Genomic DNA, 20,640 nt, shown 5'->3' with positions numbered 1-20,640 from the left:
CCAGACCCTCTTTCTAAGAAACAAAAAATAAAGTCTGGGTCCGCTAGGCCAAGGACGGCGCAAGGTAGTTGCACACGGCTAAGCCCACGAAGCGGAGGATTTCTCGGAGCCGGGTCCGTCTTCCGGGGACGGGGATCCCAGACTCCTGCGCCCCCAGATGCCCAGCTTCTGGAAACGCGTCTGGGGTCAAGCGCAGTACTAGGCGCAGGCCCGGGGCCCACAACCTGTCGCGCACCGTCCGGCTCTGCTCAGGGTAACAGAGGGCGGAAGAAGCCCTTTTCCCGGAGCGCAGACGCGCGGCCAGCCCAGCCAATCAGCGCGCTCCCTCCGCCGGCCCGACTGGCGCTCTGGTGACGCGCTACGCCGGCCTTCACCCACGGCTCTTGGGCGACGGCCCCTCCCACACTCGCCGTGCCTGTTAGCTGCGCGCCGCGCTTCTTGTGCGACGGCCCCTGGGCGGCGGCGCGTTCCGGCGCGGCCCTGGCGCGCCCTCTGGCGGCCCGGAGGGGCGCGGCGGGCGCGGCGCTGACCCGGAGGCGGCGGCGGCGGTGCCCGGATGGAGGCACGTCATTGTCCCCCGCCGGGCGGCTGGGCTGTGTGCGGCGGCGGCGGCGGCGGCGGCCGAGGGGGATGGAGCGAGCGCCGAGCCGGGTCAGGTAAGCTCCCGCCTCCTTCCCACCCGCCGCAGGCCAGCATGGGGCCCGCGCAGCGCCCCGCTCGACTGGGCAGCCGCTGGCCCGGCCGCCCCTCAGCCGGCGCGGCCCGCCGGGGGCTGGCGCGGCCCCTCGCCCGCCTTCCCCTCCACAGCCGCGGGCCGCCCGGGACCCCGCCGCGCTGGGGGCTGCGGCGCCACCGCCCGCCCGGGCCAGGCCTCTGGGGAGGGGGCGGCGGCCGCGGCGGGCGGGCGCCGGGGTAGCCGGGCTGCGCGGGGAGGCTGGGCCCCCCGGTTGCCATGGACACTGCGCTCCCACCCCCACCCGGCCCCAGCCCGCCCCCTCGGCCTGGGGGCCGGGCAGGCAGGCGGGAGGTTCGGGGCGGCCGGGGTGGGCGTGTGCTGGCCGCTGACCGCGAAGCCGGGCGTCCCCGGCCCGCCCGCCGCCCCCCGCGTGGCTGCCACCTCCAGCTCCGGAGCCCCCTCAGAGCCCCGGGCCGGCTTCCCCGCCCCCACTGCATCCCTAATAGAGACAAACTTTTCCCACCTTGGTCGCCCTCTCCCCGGGTCTGGCCACCTGGTTGCTCCGCGGAGAGTCCGAGGTGCCCACGCCGGGCGGAGCGGCCACCCCGAAGGGAGAGGAGAAGCCGGGCGGCGCGTCCCCAAAAGCATGTGTGCCTGCCTAGCCTTTTTTATCTTCGAGGCAGAAAGAGCCTACTTACCTGGGACAGGGGATCCGTTGCAGATATTGGAAATGAAGATTGGACAGGAAAGGTTTTCCCATCTAGGACTTTAACCCCTCTAACATGCATGCAGTGGAGATGACTTTTGTTGAATGACTCTTAGGAGGCCGTGGGGTCACTTGTTTATGAGAAAACATGTTGGTTATGTAAAATCAATACCCTTACAGCAAAACTGTTTGAGAAACTAGTTAACGCCTCCTTTTCAAGGTAACCACAGAATCCTAGGTTCTCATTTTGGTGGCCTCTGGAAACGTTTTGAAGAGTTGTAAATTTTAAACCTAATTCTTTTTACTGTGTTACTCATTCAAATTGCCTAGGGGATATGAATGATCAGTTTCACTTATGTGCTTTAAATTAGGATCAGTTTCACTTTCTTTTCTGTATCTTTGAATCAAGTCTACAGTAAGTATTTGGTTTGTAAAGTTTAAGGCCAGTCGTTTTGTTTACTTAAGTATAATTAAGGTCAAGGTTTTGTCTTTTTAAAGCGTGTGTGTTTTCTCTTATAACGGAAATGCTACAAGAACGTGGATTACATTGTTTACGAAGAAGCAGAGTGTAACAGTTTCTTTTTAAGTGTGTTGACATTATTATCTCAATGTATGTAGAGTGCCACAGTGTGTAACTGGTGTAACTTTTTACAAATGAAAAAAGAATAATGCGTTCTAGCGTTTGATAACAAGGGAGACATACCATGTAAGAGACTGAGAATTTTAAGGCTTTGAGTAAAAGACTAGTATTTAAAGCAAAGGAAACACTTGTGAAGTCTCATTCCCCCACACAGATCCAACCTCGATTCATGTTCGTGTTGTTTTTTTGAGACAAGATCTCCCTCTGCTGCCTAGGCTGGAGTGCAGTGGCACAATTGTAGCTCACTGCAGCCTCAACCTCCTGAGCTCTAGCAGTCCTCCCAGCTCAGCCTCCCAAGTAGGTAGGACTACAGGCACACGCCACCACACCCAGCTTATTTTATTTTATTTTATTTTATTTTATTTTATTTTATTTTATTTTATTTTATTTTTCTTAAAGAGACAGGGTCACACTGTTGCCCAGGCTGGTCTGGAACTCCTGGGCTCAAGCCATCCTCCTGCCTTGGCCTCCCAAAGTGTTAGGATTACAGGCTTGGGCCACCATGCCCCACCTGTAGGTGGTGGTTGTTGTTGTTTTTAATGCTCTTGTAACTTTTGTATATTATCAGAAGATGTTGCTTAAAAGTCTTGATATTTTTAACAGTAATATTTAGAAGCTTTACTGAAAGTGAAGAACACATAAGCATATGAATCTTAAGTCCTACATAACATTGTTTAGCTTCAAGAAAGGTTATGTGTGTAGCAGGTGGAGTTTGGTTTGATGCCTGGTGGTTTTAGGTCAAGACTTCATTGGCCGAAGATACAAATGAAGACAAATGGGTAGTTTTGGTTTGTTTTTCCACAGTTACAATGCTGTGTGGTTAACGATGACTTGAATTGTGCTTTCCTTAAATTTTTTTCACTTAAGAAGCTTTTGTCCCTTCTAAAAGGTAATTGGAGCAAGTAAAATGGTTTTCTTTGGTCATTTGTTAGTGATTGTTCTGAAGGTATGTTTATCCCCTGAAAATCAAGGTTTTTGCTGCTGTTTAGTGTTACTGTAAATAAGGCTGGATTAACCTTTTCTTATATTTCTTATAACTCTATTTGGGCTTTCTTCTTCGTTTTTTTTTTTTTTTTTTTTTTTGAGATGGAGTTTTGCTCTTGTTGCCCAGGCTGGAGTGCAGTTGCACGATCTCTGCTCACCGCAACCTCTGCCTCCTGGGTTCAGGCGATTCTCCCACCTCAGCCTCCTGAGTAGCTGGGATTACAGGCATGCGCCACCACCCCTGGCTAATTTTGTATTTTTAGTAGAGACGGGGTTTCTCCACTTTGGTCAGGCTGGTCTTGAATTCCCGACCTCAGGTAATCTGCCCGCCTTGGCCTCCCAAAGTGCTGGGATTACAGGCGTGAGCCACCATGCCTGGCCTCTTCTTTCTTTTCTTCCTGCATTTTTTTCTTCTGTCTCCACACTGTTTCATAATTTCTTTTAACTGTTAGATGAGGAAAAATGTAAACTGTATTTGGAGGATAAGGCTCAGGATTTCTTCCTGATTGAGGGTCAGCTACCTTTTATTGATTTAAAATTTCAATTCAGTTTTTTTTCTTAGTTCGTTGAAATTGACAAACATCTATTCTATTTCTACTTGAGTTCAGAAACTTTAAGATTTTTTTTTTTTTTTGTGATAATCTTACCCTAGTAATAATCTGACCCTAATTAAAAATTGCACCAGCCTGGCCAACATAGTGAAACCCAGCTCCACTAAAAATACAAAAATTAGCTGGGTGTGGTGGCACGCACCTGTAGTCCCAGCTATTTGGGAGGCTGAGGCAGGAGAATTGTTTGAACCCAGGAGGTGGAGAAGGTTGCAGTGAGCCATGACGGCACCATTGCATACCAGGCTGGGTGACAGAGGTAGACTTTGTCTTAAAACAAAACAAAACAAACAAATTACAAACAACAAAATTGATGCTTTTAAAAAACAAATTTGGCCAGGCTCTGTGGCTCATGCCTGTAATTCTAGCATTTTGGGAGGCAGAGGCAGGCAGATCATTTGAGGCTAAGAGTTCAAGACCAGCCTGGGCAACATAGTGAGACCCTGTCTCTACAAAAAAGAAAAACCCCAGAAAGTTATTGTGAGCAGCCAGTGTGGAAAGTACATGGGTATTTTATTATCCGTACTTCATAGCATGGGTAATACTTTTTTGTACTTTCACAATACCCTTTTTTTTTTTTCTTAAGACAGAGTCTCGCTCTGTCGCCAGGCTGGAGTGCAGTGACGCAATCTCAGCTCACTGCAACCTCCGCCTCCCAGGTTCAAGCGATTCTCCTGCTTCAGCCTCCCAAGTAGCTGGGACTACAGACACGCGCCATCATGCCCAGCTAATTTTTGTATTTTTAGTAGATACAGGGTTTCAGCATGTTGGTCAGGATGGTCTCAATCTCCTGACCTCGTGATCCACCTGCCTTGTCCTCCCAAAGTGCCGGTATTACAGGTGTGAGGCACTGTGCCCAGCCTCAATATTTTTTAAAAACAAATTTTAAAGGCCATTTCTTTTTTTTTTTTTGAGATGGAGTCTCACTCTGTCTCCCGGGCTGGAGTGCAGTGGCCGGATCTCAGCTCACTGCAAGCTCCGCCTCCCGGGTTTACGCCATTCTCCTGCCTCAGCCTCCCGAGTAGCTGCGACTACAGGTGCCCGCCACCTCGCCCTGCTAGTGTTTTTTTTGTATTTTTTGGTAGAGACGGGGTTTCACCGTGTTAGCCAGAATGGTCTCGATCTCCTAACCTCGTGATCCTCCCGTCTCGGCCTCCCAAAGTGCTGGGATTACAGGCTTGAGCCACCACACCCGGCCGCCCAGCTAGTTTTTTGTATTTTTTAGTAGAGACGGGGTTTCACCGTGTTAGCCACGATGGTCTCGATCTCCCGACCTCGTGATCCGCCCATCTCGGCCTCCCAAAGTGCTGGGATTACAGGCTTGAGCCACCGCGCCCTGCCTTTAAAGGCCATTTCTACTCCAGAGTTTTTTAAGGGTCAAATGAGATACTGTATGTAAATCACTCAGCACAAGCTGGTGCTAAAAGCAAACGCTAGTAGTTTTCTGTTTCCAGACTTTGCTCATCAAGTTGTTCTTCACATGTATGGAAAGCTTTCTCTATACCAGGTTAGAGGATGTGAATAAGAACATGGTAGAGAGCAGCAAGTAAAACAGCTGTGGAGTAGATGCCAGCACGCTGCCGTAGAAATCAGCACAGGGTGCTGTGGGGGGCCCTTGAGGAGGGGTTTCTAACCCAGTCTTGGGGGAATGATAGTGTCAAGGAAAGTGTACCAGAGGAAGTAAATTGTAAATTGAGAAGTGGAAGTGTGAACTGGCTGGAGGTGGAAGGATGGAAAAGAGTTGGAGAAAAGAACAGCGTATGCAGAGCCCAGAGAGAGCAGTGACAAAAAAAAAAAAAAAAAAAAAAAAAAAAAAGGTTTCAGCATGGTGGGAACGTGACAGAGGGGGTGTTTGGAGAGGTTATTAGGTCAGACAGTGCTAAGTCCAGGCGTTAAAATGTTGTGCTATGGGCAGTTGGCCCACTCCTGAAAGGTGTTCTTTCTTCCTTTCCTTTTCTTTCTCTCTTTTCTTTGAGGCAGAGTCTCGCTCTGTCACCCAGTCTGGAGTACAGTAGCGTGATCTCATCTCACTGCAATCTCTGCCTCCCAGGTTCAAGCAATTTTCCCTGCCTCAGCCTCCCAAGTAGCTGGGAATACAGGCTTGCGCCAGCACGCCTGGTTAGTTTTTATATTTTTAGTAGAGATGGGATTTCCCCATGTTGGGTGGGCTGGTCTTAAACTCCTGGACTCAAGTGATCCACCCAGCTTGGCCTCTCAAAGTGCTGGGATTACAGGGGTGTGAGCCACCGCACCCGGCCTTTTTTTTTTTTTTTTGAGACTCAGTCTTGCTTTGTCACCAAGGCTGGATGTCAGTGGTGAGTTCTTGGCTCACTGCAACTTCTGCCTCCTGGGTTCAAGTGATTTTCCTGACTCATCCTCCCGAGTAGTTGAGATTACAGGCACATGCCACCACGCCCGGCTAATTTTTGTATTTTTGGTAGAGATGAGGTTTCACCATGTTGGCCAGACTGGTATCAAACGCCTGACATCAGGTGATTCACCTGCCTCGGCCTCCCAAAATGCTGGGATTACAGGTGTGTACCACCATGCCCGGCTAATTTGTTTTTCGTAGAGACAAGGTTTCACCATGTTGGCCAGGCTGGTCTCAAACTCCTGACCTCGAGCGATCTGCCCTTGGCCTCCCAAGGTGCTGGAATTATAGGCGCGAGCCACTGCGCCCGGCCTCCTGAAAAGTGTTCTACACAGGAGTGGCATGTAGATGTGGCTGCTGTTGGGCAGTTTCAGAAATATCCCTAACAGCATTCTTTTGACAAGGTGGCATAACCAGAAGGAAGCCTGGCTGGGAATGCTGGACCTGGCTCTCAGTCCCAGTTGCTGACTGGTTGCTGGCTGGTTGGGGTCACAGTTGCTTCATTTTATAGGCCCTGGGGATTCTGTCTGATCTCTCATAGATTCCTTATGAAAATCAAGTTAATGTATGTCCAGCAGTTGATGCAGTGCCCAACACATAGAAAATGCTCAATTAGTGTTAGCCCTAATATTTTAAAATAGGACTCAGAGAGAAAATTATAATCAAGTCCTTTCGTAACAGATATTTGTGTTCGAGTTTGATGTCAGTAATGGCTTATGGGTTTTATTTAAAAAGTCATACATTCCATATAAACGAGCCTCTTAGGAAAAATGGTTTGTTTTAAAGGTGAGATCTCTATAATTGTAATTTTTAAAAATGTTATGTATTTCACTTGATGCCATTTGCACTTTAAGCACAAAGTTAAGTCTAGATTTTCTGTGTGTAGTTGATGCTTTTCTCTGAGGTATTATACTCAAATTGAAGATTTAGTCAAATGTATTCTTTTTTTTTAATTTTTTTTATTTTTTTTTTTGTATTCTTTAGTAGAGACGGGGTTTCACCGTATTAGCCAGGATGGTCTCGATCTCCTGACCTCGTCATCCGCCCGTCTGTATTCTGTGTATAATTTTTCTAGTTTTAAGCAGTAGAGAAGGAAAATATAGGTACTTAGTAAATAAATAGAATTGAAAATGGAAATGCCTAATTATAAACTGAAATGCCAGACTTTTAGGGGACATGAAATGAAATGAGAAATTCTTCTAATCAAATACTTCACTGAAGATTTTAAAATAAAGATTGTTGACATTCAGATTATCATGATGCTAAATGTCCCGAGGAGATTATTACAAACACATTAGAAAGTGCTATTGTTTTTGTATTTGGGTGATATGTTTGAAAATAACTTTAAAATGACTGGGAGTGATTTTCCAAGATCTAGTGGTAGGGTAAGGAGATTGCTTTTCTCACCTGATGAAGCAAATATATACTTTTCTTCTTTTGCAGAGTTGAACAATGACCATAGTTGACAAAGCTTCTGAATCTTCAGACCCATCAGCCTATCAGAATCAGCCTGGCAGCTCTGAGGCAGTCTCACCTGGAGACATGGATGCAGGTTCTGCCAGCTGGGGTGCTGTGTCTTCATTAAATGATGTGTCAAATCACACACTTTCTTTAGGACCAGTACCTGGTGCTGTAGTTTATTCAAGTTCATCTGTACCTGATAAATCAAAACCATCACCACAAAAGGATCAAGGTACTGTTTTTCAAAAGAGAGAATTATCGCCAGAAACTCCTGTGTAAATGCTGTTGGTGGCTTGGTGGTTTCAGAGAGGGGCTTATTTTGCACGGCATGAGGCCACCTGAGTAGCCAGCAGAGTTGCATTACTCGATGGGCTTTGTTTTCCTGTTACTTGTTCGTGTTTGACTGACAACAAGGTAGATTGTTTTTGTTACTAGAATATTATTTCTTTTATTCCAATTTTTTTAAGGATAAACTTTATTTTGGTGAGAATTGAGATGGACAAGCATTACATTAACTTGTTAACCAGTAGTTACTCTAGTTCCCTAAGTAGATGACTTTTACAAATTTTGAAGATGTTTTGTAAAATGGTTGTCTTTTGACAAATGAACTTTACCCAGATTTTTTGTTTTTGTTTTTCTCTTGGCAGTTAAAAATCATTCGTAGTAATAAAGCTCTTTGAAAGAGAGCAGATAGGCCAGGCACGGTGGCTCACGCCTGTAATCCCAGCACTTTGGGAGGCCGAGGCAGGCAGATCACCTGAGGTCAGGAGTTTGAGACCAGTCTGGCCAATATGGTGAGACCCCGTCTCCACTAAAAATACAAAAATTAGCCAGGCATGGTGGTGTGTGCCTGTACTCCCGGCTACTTGGGAGGCTGAGGCAGGAGAATCGCATAAACCTGGGAGGCAGTGGTTGCGGTGAGCCTGAGATCGCACCATTGCACTTCAGCCTGGGCAACAGAGCAAGACTCTGTCTCAAAAAGAAAAAATAAAAAATAAAAAAAAAGAGAGTATGTAACACAAATGTTACATTTGTTATGATGATACAAATGTGGTTACATTTGTTAAAACTCATCCAGATAAATGAGACGTTAACATTTTAAGTTGGTACTTCAAGACTTTTGGATTTGAGGACATGAAGATTTGAAATACAGTAGAATTTCCTAGTTAGATCGTTGTTTGGCTTAGAGCATGTAGCCCAGGACAGCTTTGAATGCAGTCCAACACAGATGTGTAAACTTTCTTAAAACAGTGAGTTTTTTTGCGTTTTTTTTTTTTTGTTTTTTGTTTTTTTTTTTTTTTTGAGACGGAGTCTCGCTCTGTTGCCCAGGCTGGAGTGCAGTGGCCGGATCTCAGCTCACTGCAAGCTCCGCCGCCCGGGTTTATGCCATTCTCCTGCCTCAGCCTCCTGAGTAGCTGGGACTACAGGCGCCCGCCACCTCGCCTGGCTAGTTTTTTGTATTTTTTAGTAGAGACGAGGTTTCACCATGTTAGCCAGGATGGTCTCGATCTCCCGACCTCGTGATCCGCCTATCTTGGCCTCCCAAAGTGCCAGGATTACAGGCTTGAGCCACCGCGCCCGGCCTTTTTTTTTTTTTTGAGATGGAGTGTCGCTCTGTCGCCTGGGCTGGAGTGCAGTGGCCGGATCTCAGCTCACTGCAAGCTCCGCCTCCCAGGTTTACGCCATTCTCTGGCCTCAGCCTCCCGAGTAGCTGGGACTACAGGCGCCCACCACCACGCCCGGCTAGTTTTTTGTATTTTTTAGTAGAGACGAGGTTTCACCATGTTAGCCAGGATGGTCTCGATCTCCTGACCTCGTGATCCGCCCGTCTCGGCCTCCCAAAGTGCTGGGATTACAGGCTTGAGCCACCGCGCCCGGCCATTTTTTGTGTTTTTAATACAGATGGGATTTCACCATGCTGGCCAGGCTGGTTTCAAACTTATGATCCACCTGCCACGGCCTCCCAAAGTGCTGGGATTACAGGTGTGAGCCACTGCGCCCAGACAGCAGTAAGTTTCATATTGTGATGTGGGCATGGGTGTTGCAGTTTGGCTTGCTGAAAGTTTTGGGTAGGGGGAAGTTTATATTGTGAAACACAACCTAATCGAATGTTGCACGTAGAGGTGGAAAGTCCTTCGGCTTCTCTCCAGCAGCACTTTCCCACAGGACCTCTTTCTCCACGGCCTTCAACCTCCTGTCATGTTGCTTGGACTCCTCTCTCTTCTTAGGACTTAACTCACATCTCCCCCCTCTGCCCTTTTTTGGGGCTCCCATCTCATTCTCCACAGAATCCTTTTTCTTGTCCTAATTTTGCTCTCCTTTCCCCACCAAGCTGCAGCCTGCCTATGCCTGCCTAAATAACCACTAATATCTCTCTTCAAATGGAGAATGATTCTACATGGCATCTCAGCCTTTTTTTTTTTTTTTTTTTGAGACGGAGTCTCGCTCTGTCACCCAGGCTGGAGTGCGGTGGCACCATCTCGGCTCACTGCAACCTCTGCCTCCTGGGTTCACATCATTCTCCTGCCTCAGCCTCCCAAGTAGCTGGGACTACAGGCACCCGCCACCACGCCTGGCTTATTTTTTGTATTTTTAGTAGAGACGGGGTTTCACCATGTTAGCCAGATGGTCTCCATCTCCTGACCTCGTGATCCACCTGCCTTGGCCTCTCAAAGTGCTGGGATTACAGACTGTGAGCCACCGCGCCCGGCCCAGTCTCAGCCTTTTGTTAGAACACTGGGGGACTGCCAAAGCCTTTGAAAAATTAGTCTTACCATTGATGATTTTCAACTTTCCTAAATAGGTGTTTCTTGAGCTTCAGCTGAGTTCCATTGTCATACTTAGTTATTAGTGATCTGTTGATAATCTTCAAAATGGATAAAACCTTTTTAGGTCACAGGTAGTCTTCTCACAAGTGTGTACAGCGGTGCCTGATAGCCTAAGTTCAAAGCCCGCTTCCTTAGTGGTAAAATAGGGATGACATAGGTACCAACCATTAGAATTGCAACCATTTGGCTTAGTAAGGGCTCCCTACATGAGCTGACAAGGAGGACAGTGATGGTGGCACTGAATTTGCATCCATGGCAGATGTTACAAGCAATCAAATTTATCTCATTCTTTCTATTGATTGTGTTATTTTTTATTTATTTATTTATTTTTTGAGACGGAGTCTCGCTCTGTCGCCCAGGCTGGAGTGCAGTGGCCAGATCTCAGCTCACTGCAAACTCCGCCTCCCGGGTTTACGCCATTCTCCTGCCTCAGCCTCCCGAGTAGCTGGGACTACAGGCGCCCGCCACCTCGCCCGGCTAGTTTTTTGTATTTTTTTAGTAGAGACGGGGTTTCACCGTGTTAGCCAGGATGGTCTCGATCTCCTGACCTCGTGATCCGCCTGCCTCGGCCTCCCAAAGTGCTGGGATTACAGGCTTGAGACACCGCGCCCGGCCAATATATATGTATTTTTTAAGCAGTTGTTCAGAGCAACATCCAAATGAAGTCTACGCTTTGCATTTGGTAGATATATCTCTCAAGTTTCTTTTAATCTGTAACCCTCTCCCCTTTCTGTCCTTGCAGTTTGTTTATTGGAAAACCAGATTATTGAAAATTTCTCATGTTCTGGCTTCTGTCGTTTAAAATGTCCCTCTTCCCCCTGTATTTCAGGCAGGCTGGTCATGAGGTTACGGATCTTGAACAGATTGAGGTTTGACCAAGTGTTACTATTTATTTAGCTTCAGTATGCAAAGCTTGGTTTCTGACTCTTTCTTGTTTATTTTTCTAGCCCTAGGTGATGGCATTGCTCCTCCACAGAAAGTTCTTTTCCCATCTGAGAAGATTTGTCTTAAGTGGCAGCAAAATCATAGAGTTGGAGCTGGGCTCCAGAATTTGGGCAATACCTGTTTTGCCAATGCAGCACTGCAGTGTTTAACTTACACACCACCTCTCGCCAATTACATGCTCTCACATGAACACTCTAAAACATGTAAGTATTCTGTGTTGTGTTTGTAGTGTTGTGGTATGCTAACCTACTTTCATTTTTTCCTCTGAAATGAAAGTGAAGAGTGCTATGATTACTAAGAAGTTGGTTTATTCTTTTAGAAACCAAGGAGGAGAACTCATTATTGGTATTCAGGTTGCTTAAAAAACATTTTGCACCTAATTGGACCTGTGAAGGTATTTAAAAAGGAACATTTTATCAGCTTTTGGCATTTCTGAACTCCTTGTTGGTTTTCTACACTTACTGAAAAAAAGTGACAGAAATATCTGACATTAGCTGGGCTCACACCTGTAATCTCAGCACTTTGAGAGACCAAGGAGAGAGGATCACTCGAGCCCAAGAGTTGGAGACAAACCTGGACAACGTAGTGAGACCCCCTCTCTACTAAAAAAAAAAAAAAAAAAAAATTAAGTCTAGTGTGGCAGCACACACCTGTGGTCCCAGCTACTCAGGAGGCTGAGGCAGGAAGGTCACCTGAGTCTGGAAGGTTGAGACTGCAGTGAGCTGTGATTGTACTGCTGTACTTTTCAGCCTGGGCAACAGAAAGAGACCCTGTCTCAACAACAGCAACAACAAAAGTCGGATGCCAGCAGCTTGGGACAAGCAGAGTTAAGAAATCCTGCCTCTCCTGGCATTTATACCATGTTGGAAGGCTCGATTCATTTACAGGCTTGTAAGCCTTAGAGAAGAGGGAGTTTCTCGCCACTGCCCCCAACCTCCTGGAATTCAGACTAGACTTTCCCTTTAGCATTTGAGAACCTCATCTTCAACCTACATGGCAGGAAATCAGTTAAAACTTATTAAAATGTCTTTAATTAGATGGAAGCCAACTCAGTGGTTGACTATCAACCTTCAGGATTTGGAACATCCGTTTTTGAGGTTTTTGGCCTTCTCCATATGTTGTAAATATCCTTCATTCTTTATAAATGCAGTCTCCCTGTTCTTTGATCTAAATTAATGACTCAGATTCATGTGTGTATGTTCTGGTGCTATTCATTAGTTACTAGGATTAAAGAAAAAAAAAATCCTTGGTTTCTTTTTGAATGGTTCTTTACTTAATGGAGAATATAAATTGGTTCTTTTAAAACTGATTTTTTTTTTCCTCCAAAGAGCCAAGTAATGCTTGTAAAGAATTTGGAAAGTACAGAAAAATTTAAAGAAACCAAAGAAAAATCACCTAGAATCTCACCACCTACCTAGAGGTGTTTGTTATGCCAAGGGGTTTTAAATTACAGAATGAACGTTCTGTTTGCCCTCATCTTCTCTCTTTCTAAGTCCATAATTCATTCCCCACAGACAGCTTTCCTATCACTTTTGCGCTTAATGAAAGTAGGGTGTGGATGAAAACCCAGCACTAGCACCTGGACAGCAAGAGAGAGGACCAAGACAAAATTCAGAAGCTCCCGGTGTCCAGAATTAGGTGCCTATCTTTTATGCTACTGGTAGTTTTTGCGCTTGCTTCCTCCCTCCCTTTCTCCCTCCCTCCCTCCCTCCCTCCCTCCCTCTCTTTCTGTCTCTCTTTTCCCAGCTTTACTGAGGTGTGATTGATATATATCAAATTACACATATTTAAAATATATAATTTGATGAATTTTGACATCTGTATACACCCATGGAACTAGCATCAAGATCAAGATAATGAACATGTTCATAACCCTCAAAAGTTCCCTGATTCCCCTTTGAAATCACCCTTTCCATCCTTTCCCCACCCTCATCCACTCCTGCTAGGCAACTACTGATCTGCTTTCCGTCACTAGAGATGAATTAGTTTATATTTTCTAGAATGTTGCTTATGTGGAATTGTACAGTATATGTTCTTATATTATCTTGCTTCCTTCACTCAGCATAATTCCTTCAACATTATTCCATTTGTGCCATGTAGCATCACTTCATCGTATTGTTGAGCAGGATTCCATTTTATGACTAGATCACAGTTTGTTTCTCCATTCGTCTATTGATGGGCATCTGGGTCATTTTTCACTTTGTGCCATTACAAATTAAACTGCTATGAACGTTTGCAAACAAGCCTTTGTTAGGACATATTTTCATTTCTCTTAGGTAAATATCTAGGTGTAAAATGGCTTGGTCCTGGGGCGGGTGTGTACTTTAACATTTTAAGAGACTTCCAAACTTTCCAAAAGGGATTGCAGTGTTTTATAGTCCCACCCCTGGTGAATGACGCTTCCATTTGCTCCGCATCCTTCCCAATACTTGGGGTGGTCAGTGTTCTTCAGTTTTAGCCATCTCCATAGGTGTGTAGTGTGGTAATATCTTGTTGGGGTTTTAATTTGTACTTTCATAACGAATAATGCTGAACCTCTTTTTTGTTTTGTTTTTGTTTTTGAACATCTTTTCATGTGGTTATTTGCCATCTGTATATTTCCTTTGCTAAAAATGCCTGTTGAAATCTTTTGCCCATTTGAAAACTGGTGGTTTTCTTATTGTTGAGCTTAGAGAGTTCTTTATATATTCTCGATATAAGTCTTTTATTATATAGGCTAGGATTTGTCTTTTGATTCTTTTCCGCGTCTTTTAAATAGTGCATTTTTTGTTTTGGGAAATTTCATTTCATTTTTTTTTTTTTTTTTTTTTTTTTTTTTTTTGAGACGGAGTCTTGCTCTGTCGCCCAGGCTGGAGTGCAGTGGCCGGATCTCAGCTCACTGCAAGCTCTGCCTCCCGGGTTTACGCCATTCTCCTGCCTCAGCCTCCCGAGTAGCTGGGACTACAGGCGCCCGCCACCTCGCCCGGCTAGTTTTTTGTATTTTTCTAGTAGAGACGGGGTTTCACCGTGTTAGCCAGGATGGTCTCGATCTCCTGACCTCGTGATCCGCCCGTCTCGGCCTCCCAAAGTGCTGGGATTACAGGCTTGAGCCACCGCGCCCGGCCCTTTTTTTTTTTTTTATTCATTGTGCTATAGGTGTTTTAAGAAATCTTGGCTGAGTGCGTGGTTCATGCCTGTAATCCCAGCACTTGGGGAGGCTGAGGCAGGTAGATCACTTGAGCCCAGGATTTCAAGACTAGCCTGGGCAACATAGGGAGAACTCATCTCTATATAAAAAAATAAAAAATTAGGCCAGGTGTGATGGTTCATGCCTGTAAACCACTGTTTTGGGAGGCTGAGACTGGTGGCTCGAGTTCAGTAGTTTGAGACCAGTTTGGGCAACATGGTGAAACCCTGTCTCTATAAGAAATACAAAAATCAGCTGGGCTTAGCGGTGTGCACCTGTAGTCCCAGCTACTTGGGAGACTGAGGTGGGCGGATCACATGAGCCCAGGAGGTTGAGGCTGCAGTGAGCCGTGATTGTGCCACTTTATTCCAGTCTGGGTGACAGTAAGACCATGTCTCACGGAAAAAAAAAAGTCTTTGCTTACCTACAGGTCACAAATATTTTTCCTATATTTTCTTCTAGAAGTCTTACAGTTTTAGCTTTTTTTGGGGGGGTCAGTGATCCATTTTGAGTTGATTTTTGTTTGTGGTGTGAAGATGGAGCAAGTTTATTTTTTTGCACATGGATGTTCAGTTTTTCCAGTACCGTTTGTTGGAAGGATAATCCTTTTGCCACTAAATTGTCTTTGCACCTTTATCAAAAATCAGTTGATTGAAGCACCAGAGACAGAAGAAAAAAAATCAGTAAACTGTATAAATACGATCTATTTCTGGATTCTATTGTGTTGTACTGATCACTTGTTTATCTTGACACCATAGCACAATAGCTTGATTATTATATATTTTAAAGTTTTGTGGCCAACTTCAGTGGCTCATGTCTGTAATCCCAGTGTTTTGAGAGGCCGAGGCAGGAGGACTGTTTGAACCCAGGAGTTTGAGACCAGCCTGGGCAACATGTCAAGACTCTGTCTCTACAAAAAAAAAAAAAAAATTAGCTGCATCTAGGAACTCATGCCTCTGGTCCTTGTTACTTGGGAGGCTGAGGCAGGAGGATTGCTTGAGCCTTGGAGTTTGAGGCTGCCACAAGCTATGATTGCACCACTGTATTACAGCCTGAGTGACAGAATGAAGACGCTGTCTCAAAAAAAAAGTTTTGGAACCAGGTAAGTTCTCCAACTTTGTTCTTTCTCCGAGTTATTCTGTAGCCTGGGCAACATTGTGAGACCTCATCTTTACAAAAAATAAAAAAAAATTGCTGGGTGTGGTGGCAAGCGCTATAGTCCCGGCTACTTGGGAGACTGAGGTGAGAGGCTCGCTTCAGCTTGGAAACTGGTGACTGCAGTGAGCCGTGATCGTGCAGCTGCACTGCAGCCTGCGCGACAGAGTGAGATCCTGTGTCAACCAAAATAAAAAAGTTGTTGTGGCTGTTCATGGTTGCTTGGCCATTTGTATTTTCAAATGAATTTTAGAATCACTTTGAGAATTTCTACAAATAATCTTCCTGGTATTTTGATTGGGACTGTACTGAATCTTTAAATCAATTTGATGTGAATTGACATCTAAATAGTATTATTTTTCTGACTCACAAGCAAGGTATACCTATTTATTTAGGCCTGGTGTTTTGTTTTGTTTTGTATTGTTTTTGAGACAGTCTTGCTCTGTTGCCTAGGCTGGAGTGCAGTGGTGCACAGTCACGACTCACTGCAGCCTTCAGCTCCTTGGCTCAAGGGATCCCCCTGCCTCAGCCTTGTGAATAGCCAGGACTACAGACATGTGCTACAACACTTAGCTACTTTTTAATTTTTTTGTAGAGACAGTCTTACCATGTTCCCCAGGCTGGTCTTGAACTCCTGCGCTCAAGCAGTTCTCTTGCCTCAGCCTTTTTTTGTTTTTGTTTTTGTTTTTGTTTTTCTTTCGAGATGGAGTCTTGCTCTGTTGCCCAGGCTGGAGTGCAGTGATGCGATCTTGGCTCACTGCAGGCTCCACCTCCCGAATTTACGCTATTCTCCTGCCTCAGCCTCCCAAGTAGCTGGGACTACAGGCGCCCACCACCACACCCGGCTAATTTTTTGTATTTTTAGTAGAGACAGGGTTTCACCATGTTAGCCAGGATGGTCTTGATCTGCTGACCTCGTGATCCACCTGTCTTGGCCTCCCAAAGTGCTAGGATTACAGGTGTGAGCCACCGCGCCTGGCCCTTTTTTTTTTTTTTTTTTTTTTTTTTTGAGAGGGAATCTCAGTCTGTTGTCCAAGCTGGAGTGCAGTGCCACTATCTTCGCTCACTGTAACCTCCACCTCTTGGGTTTAAGTGACTCTCCTGCCTCAGCCTCCCAGGTAGCTGGGATTACAGGCATGCACCATCACACCTAGCTAATTTTTGTATTTTTAGTAGAGTTGGAGTTTCACAGTGTTGGCCGGGCTGGTCTCAAACTCCTGACCTCAAGTGATCTGCCTGACTCGTCCTCCCAAAATGCTGCTATTACAGGCATGAGCCACCGTGCCCAGCCTCTTGCCTTAGTCTTTCAGAGTGTTGGGATTTCAGGCATGAGCCACTATGCCCGGCCTACGCCATCTTTAGTTTCTCGTTGCCCAGGCTGGAGTGTAATGGCACAATCTTGGCTCACTGCAACCTCCGCCTTCTGAGTTCAAGCAATTCTCCTGCCTCAGCCTCATGAGTAGCTGAGATTACAGGTGCCTACCATCAAGCCTGGCTAATTTTTGTATTTTTAGTAGAGGCAGGGTTTCACCCTGTTGGCCAAGCTGGTCTTGAACTCCTGACCTCAAGTGATCCACCTGCCTCAGCCTCCCAAAGTGCTGGGATTACAGGGGTTGAGCCACTGCACCCGGCTGGGATAAATATTTGCATTAACTATTATACAAAGGGCATTTTATTTTTAAAATTTCAGCTTCCTGATCGTTTATTGCTAGCCTATAGAAATACTATGTTTTTCAGATTTTGATCTTATATCTTGGAACCTTGCTTAAGTCACTTACTAATTCTAGTAGGTTTTTTTTTTAAGGATCCCTTAGTATTTTATAGATGCAACCATGTGATATGTGAATAAAGATAATTTTACTTCTCCATTTCCAGTCTGTGTAGGTTCTTTATTTCTTTTTCTTGCTGTTTTGTTGTGATTAAGAGACCTCCATTACATTGTTAAATAGAGGTGATAAGAGTAAAAATCCATGTCTCTTTCTCAACCTTAGAGGAAAAGCATTCAGTCTTTCACCATTAAGCATGGTGTTGTAGGTTTTTCATAGATGCCTTTTACCAGGTTGAGTTGTTTGATGCTTGAATGTTAAACCAACCGTGCATTCCTGAGATGACTCACACTCGGTCATGATGCATTACTCTGTGTATTATTGGCTTTGATTTGCTAAAATTATAAAACAATTTTGTCTTAATGAGTATTATTAGTCTGTAGTTTCTTATAATGCCTTTTTTTTTTCTTGTTTTGTCGTTAGGGTAATGTTGGCATCATGGCAAGTGTCGGGATATATTTTCTTCACTTCTATTTCCTGGAAGAGTTTGTACAGAATTGATGTTATTTCTTCTTTAAATGTTTGGTAGATGTCAGCAGTGAAGCCATCTGGGCCTTGCAGTTTCTCATGGACAGGTTTTAAACTACATACTGAATTTCTTCTTTTCTCTCTTTTGTTTTTTAGAAATCAGGATCTTGCTCTTTTGCCCAGGCTGGCGTACAGTGGCAAGATCATACTGCAGCCTCCACCACCTGGGCTCAACCAATGCTCCCACCTCAGCTTCCTGAGTAGCTAGGACTAGAGGTGTGCATCACCACACACAGCTAATTTTTAAATTATTTTTGTAGAGACGAAGTCTCACTATGTTGCTCAGGCTACTCTTGAACTCCTGGCTTCAAATGATACTCCGTGCGTGGCCTCCACAAGTGCTGGGATTATGCCACCATACCCAGCTTTCTCTCTTTTTTGTTTGGTCAATCTGACAAGAAGTTTTTTAATCTTACTGATCTTCTCAAAGAATGAGCTCTTGGTTTCATTGTTACAGTTTTCTGTTTTATTGACGTTTGTTGTTATTGTCATTATTCCCTTTCTTCTGCTTACTTTGGATTTAATGTGCTTTGTTCCAGTTTCTTAAGATGGAGTCTTAGGTCATTTGATTTGAGATCTTTCTTCTTTTCCAATGTAAATGTTAAATGCTATAAATTTCCCTATGAGTGGTACCTTAGTTGTATCCCAAACATGTTGATATGTCATGTGTCAATTTTTTTTTTTTTAAAGACAGGGTCTCACTCACTCTGTTACCTAGGCTGGAGTGCAGTGGTGCCATCATAGCTCACTGCACCCTCAACCTTCTGGGTTCAAGTGATCCTCTCACCTCAGCTTCCCAAGTAGCTGACACTATAGACATGCATCACCATGCCTGGCGTTTTTTTTTTTTTTTTTGAGACAGTCTTGCTCTGTAGCCATGCACCAGAGTGCAGTAGTGCGATCTTGGCTCACTACACCCTCCACCTCCTGGGTTCAGTCGATTCTCCTGCCTCAGCCTCCTGAGTAGCTGGGATTACAGGTGCACGCCACCACACCCAGCTAATTTTTGTATTTTTAGTAGAGATGGGGTTTAATCATGTTGGCCAAGGTGGGCTCTATCTCCTGACCTTGTGATCTGCCCGCCTCGGCCTCCCAAAGTGCTGGGATTACAGGCATGTGTCACCGTGCCCAGCCTAATTTTTTTTTTTTTTTAATAGAGATAGGGTCTCGCTAAGTTGCTCAGGCTTGTCTCAAATTCCTGACTTCAAGACAGTTGTCTTGAACTCCTGGCGCCCAGGCTAGAGTGCAGTGGCATGCTCTTGGTTCACTGATGCCTCCACTGTTCAAGTACAAGTGATTCTCGTACCTCAGCCTCCTGAACAGCTGGGATTACAGGCATGTGCCACCACACCTAATTTTTGTATTTTTTAGTAGTGATGGGGTTTTGCCTGTGTTGACTAGGCTGCTGTTGAACTCCTGACCTCAGGTGATCCACCCGTCTCGGCCTCCCAAAGTGCTGGGATTATAGGTCTGAGCCACCTGACCTGTTATGCCCTCTTGATGAACTCACTTGGTTATCATTTATGAAATGACTCTTCGTCCCAAGTCATTTTCTTGGCTCTGAAATCTACTTCATCTGAGATAAATTTAGCCACCCCAAGCTGGGCATGATGGCTCACACATATAATCCCAACACTTTGGGAGGCTGAGGCAGGAGGATGGGTTAAGCTAGGAGTTCTAGACTAGCCTGAGCTACATAATGAGACCCTGTCTGTATAAAATATTTAAAAATTAGCTAGGCACAGTGGTGTGCTTCTATAGTCTTAGCTACTCGGGAGGCCGAGGTGGGAGTATCACTTGAGCCAGGGAGTTGAAGGCTGTAGAGAGCTATGATTATGCCACTGTACTCTAACCAGGGCAATAAAATGAGACCCTGTCTCCAAAAAAAAATAATAATAATAATAATAAGCCACTCCAGTTTTCTTTTTCATTTCTTTTTTCTTTTTCTTTTTTTTTTGAGGTAGAGTCTCACTTTGTCACCTATGCTGGAGTGCAGTGACACGATCTTGGCTCACCTCACTGCAAACTCTGCTTCCTGGGTTGAAGTGATTCTTCTGCCTCAGCCTCCCAAGTAGCTGGAGTTACAGACATGTACCACCATGCTGGCTAATTATTGTATTTTTAGTGGAGATGGGGTTTCACTATGTTGGCCAGGCTGGTCTCGAAATCTTGACCTCAAGTGATCTGCCTGCCTCAGTCTCCCTAAATGCTGGGATTACAGGCATGAGCTACCATGCCTAATCCACTCCAGTTTTCTTATGATTCATGTTAGCGTGATATATTTTTTCCATCTTTTTATCTTTAACCTATTTTTGTCTATATATTTAAAGTAGTTTCCCCCCCCTTTTTTTTTTTGAGATGGAATCTCGCTCTGTCACCCAGGCTGGAGTGCAGTGGCGTGATCTCACCTCACTGCAACCTCTGCTTCCCGGGTTCAAGTGATTCTTCTGCCTCAGCCTCATGAGTAGCTGGGACTACGGGTGCACACACCACACCTGGCTGATTTTTGTATTTTTAGTAGAGATGGGGTTTCACCATATTGGCCAGACGGTTCTCAAACTCCTGACCTCGTGATCTGCCTGCCTCGGCCTCCCAAAGTGCTGGGATTACAGGCGTGAGCCATCGCGCCTGGCTAAGTGAATTTCTTATAAATAGCTTGTTAATTTGATCTTGCTTTTTATCGAGTAGTAGCCTCTGCCTTTTTTTTGAGGCATTATACCTTTTACATGTAATGAGATTATTGGTA

At 45.2% G+C, this 20,640-nt stretch overlaps 1 protein-coding gene across 3 annotated transcripts in view; it reads left to right on the top strand.

Annotated features, from left to right (window-relative positions):
* Window positions 1–530: 530 nt before the first annotated feature.
* USP42 (ubiquitin specific peptidase 42) overlaps window positions 531–20,640 on the top strand; it is a 57,688-nt gene continuing 37,578 nt past the window's right edge. For 2 of the 3 annotated variants that reach the window (XM_030932182.1, XM_030932181.1), the window contains exons 1-3: window positions 531–656; window positions 7,429–7,678; window positions 11,222–11,422. In XM_030932182.1, the coding sequence (XP_030788042.1) occupies window positions 7,438–7,678; window positions 11,222–11,422 (442 nt within the window). In that variant the 5' untranslated portion in view covers window positions 531–656; window positions 7,429–7,437. The remainder of the gene's footprint in view (window positions 657–7,428; window positions 7,679–11,221; window positions 11,423–20,640) is intronic. The other variant, XM_030932183.1, reaches the window with a different exon arrangement.

Source organism: Rhinopithecus roxellana, chromosome 6 (assembly GCF_007565055.1).
Source record: "Rhinopithecus roxellana isolate Shanxi Qingling chromosome 6, ASM756505v1, whole genome shotgun sequence".
Taxonomy (NCBI): domain Eukaryota; kingdom Metazoa; phylum Chordata; class Mammalia; order Primates; family Cercopithecidae; genus Rhinopithecus; species Rhinopithecus roxellana.
The sequence above is the reverse complement of the archived record's forward strand: the minus strand, read 5'-3'. Positions and strand labels throughout refer to the sequence as shown.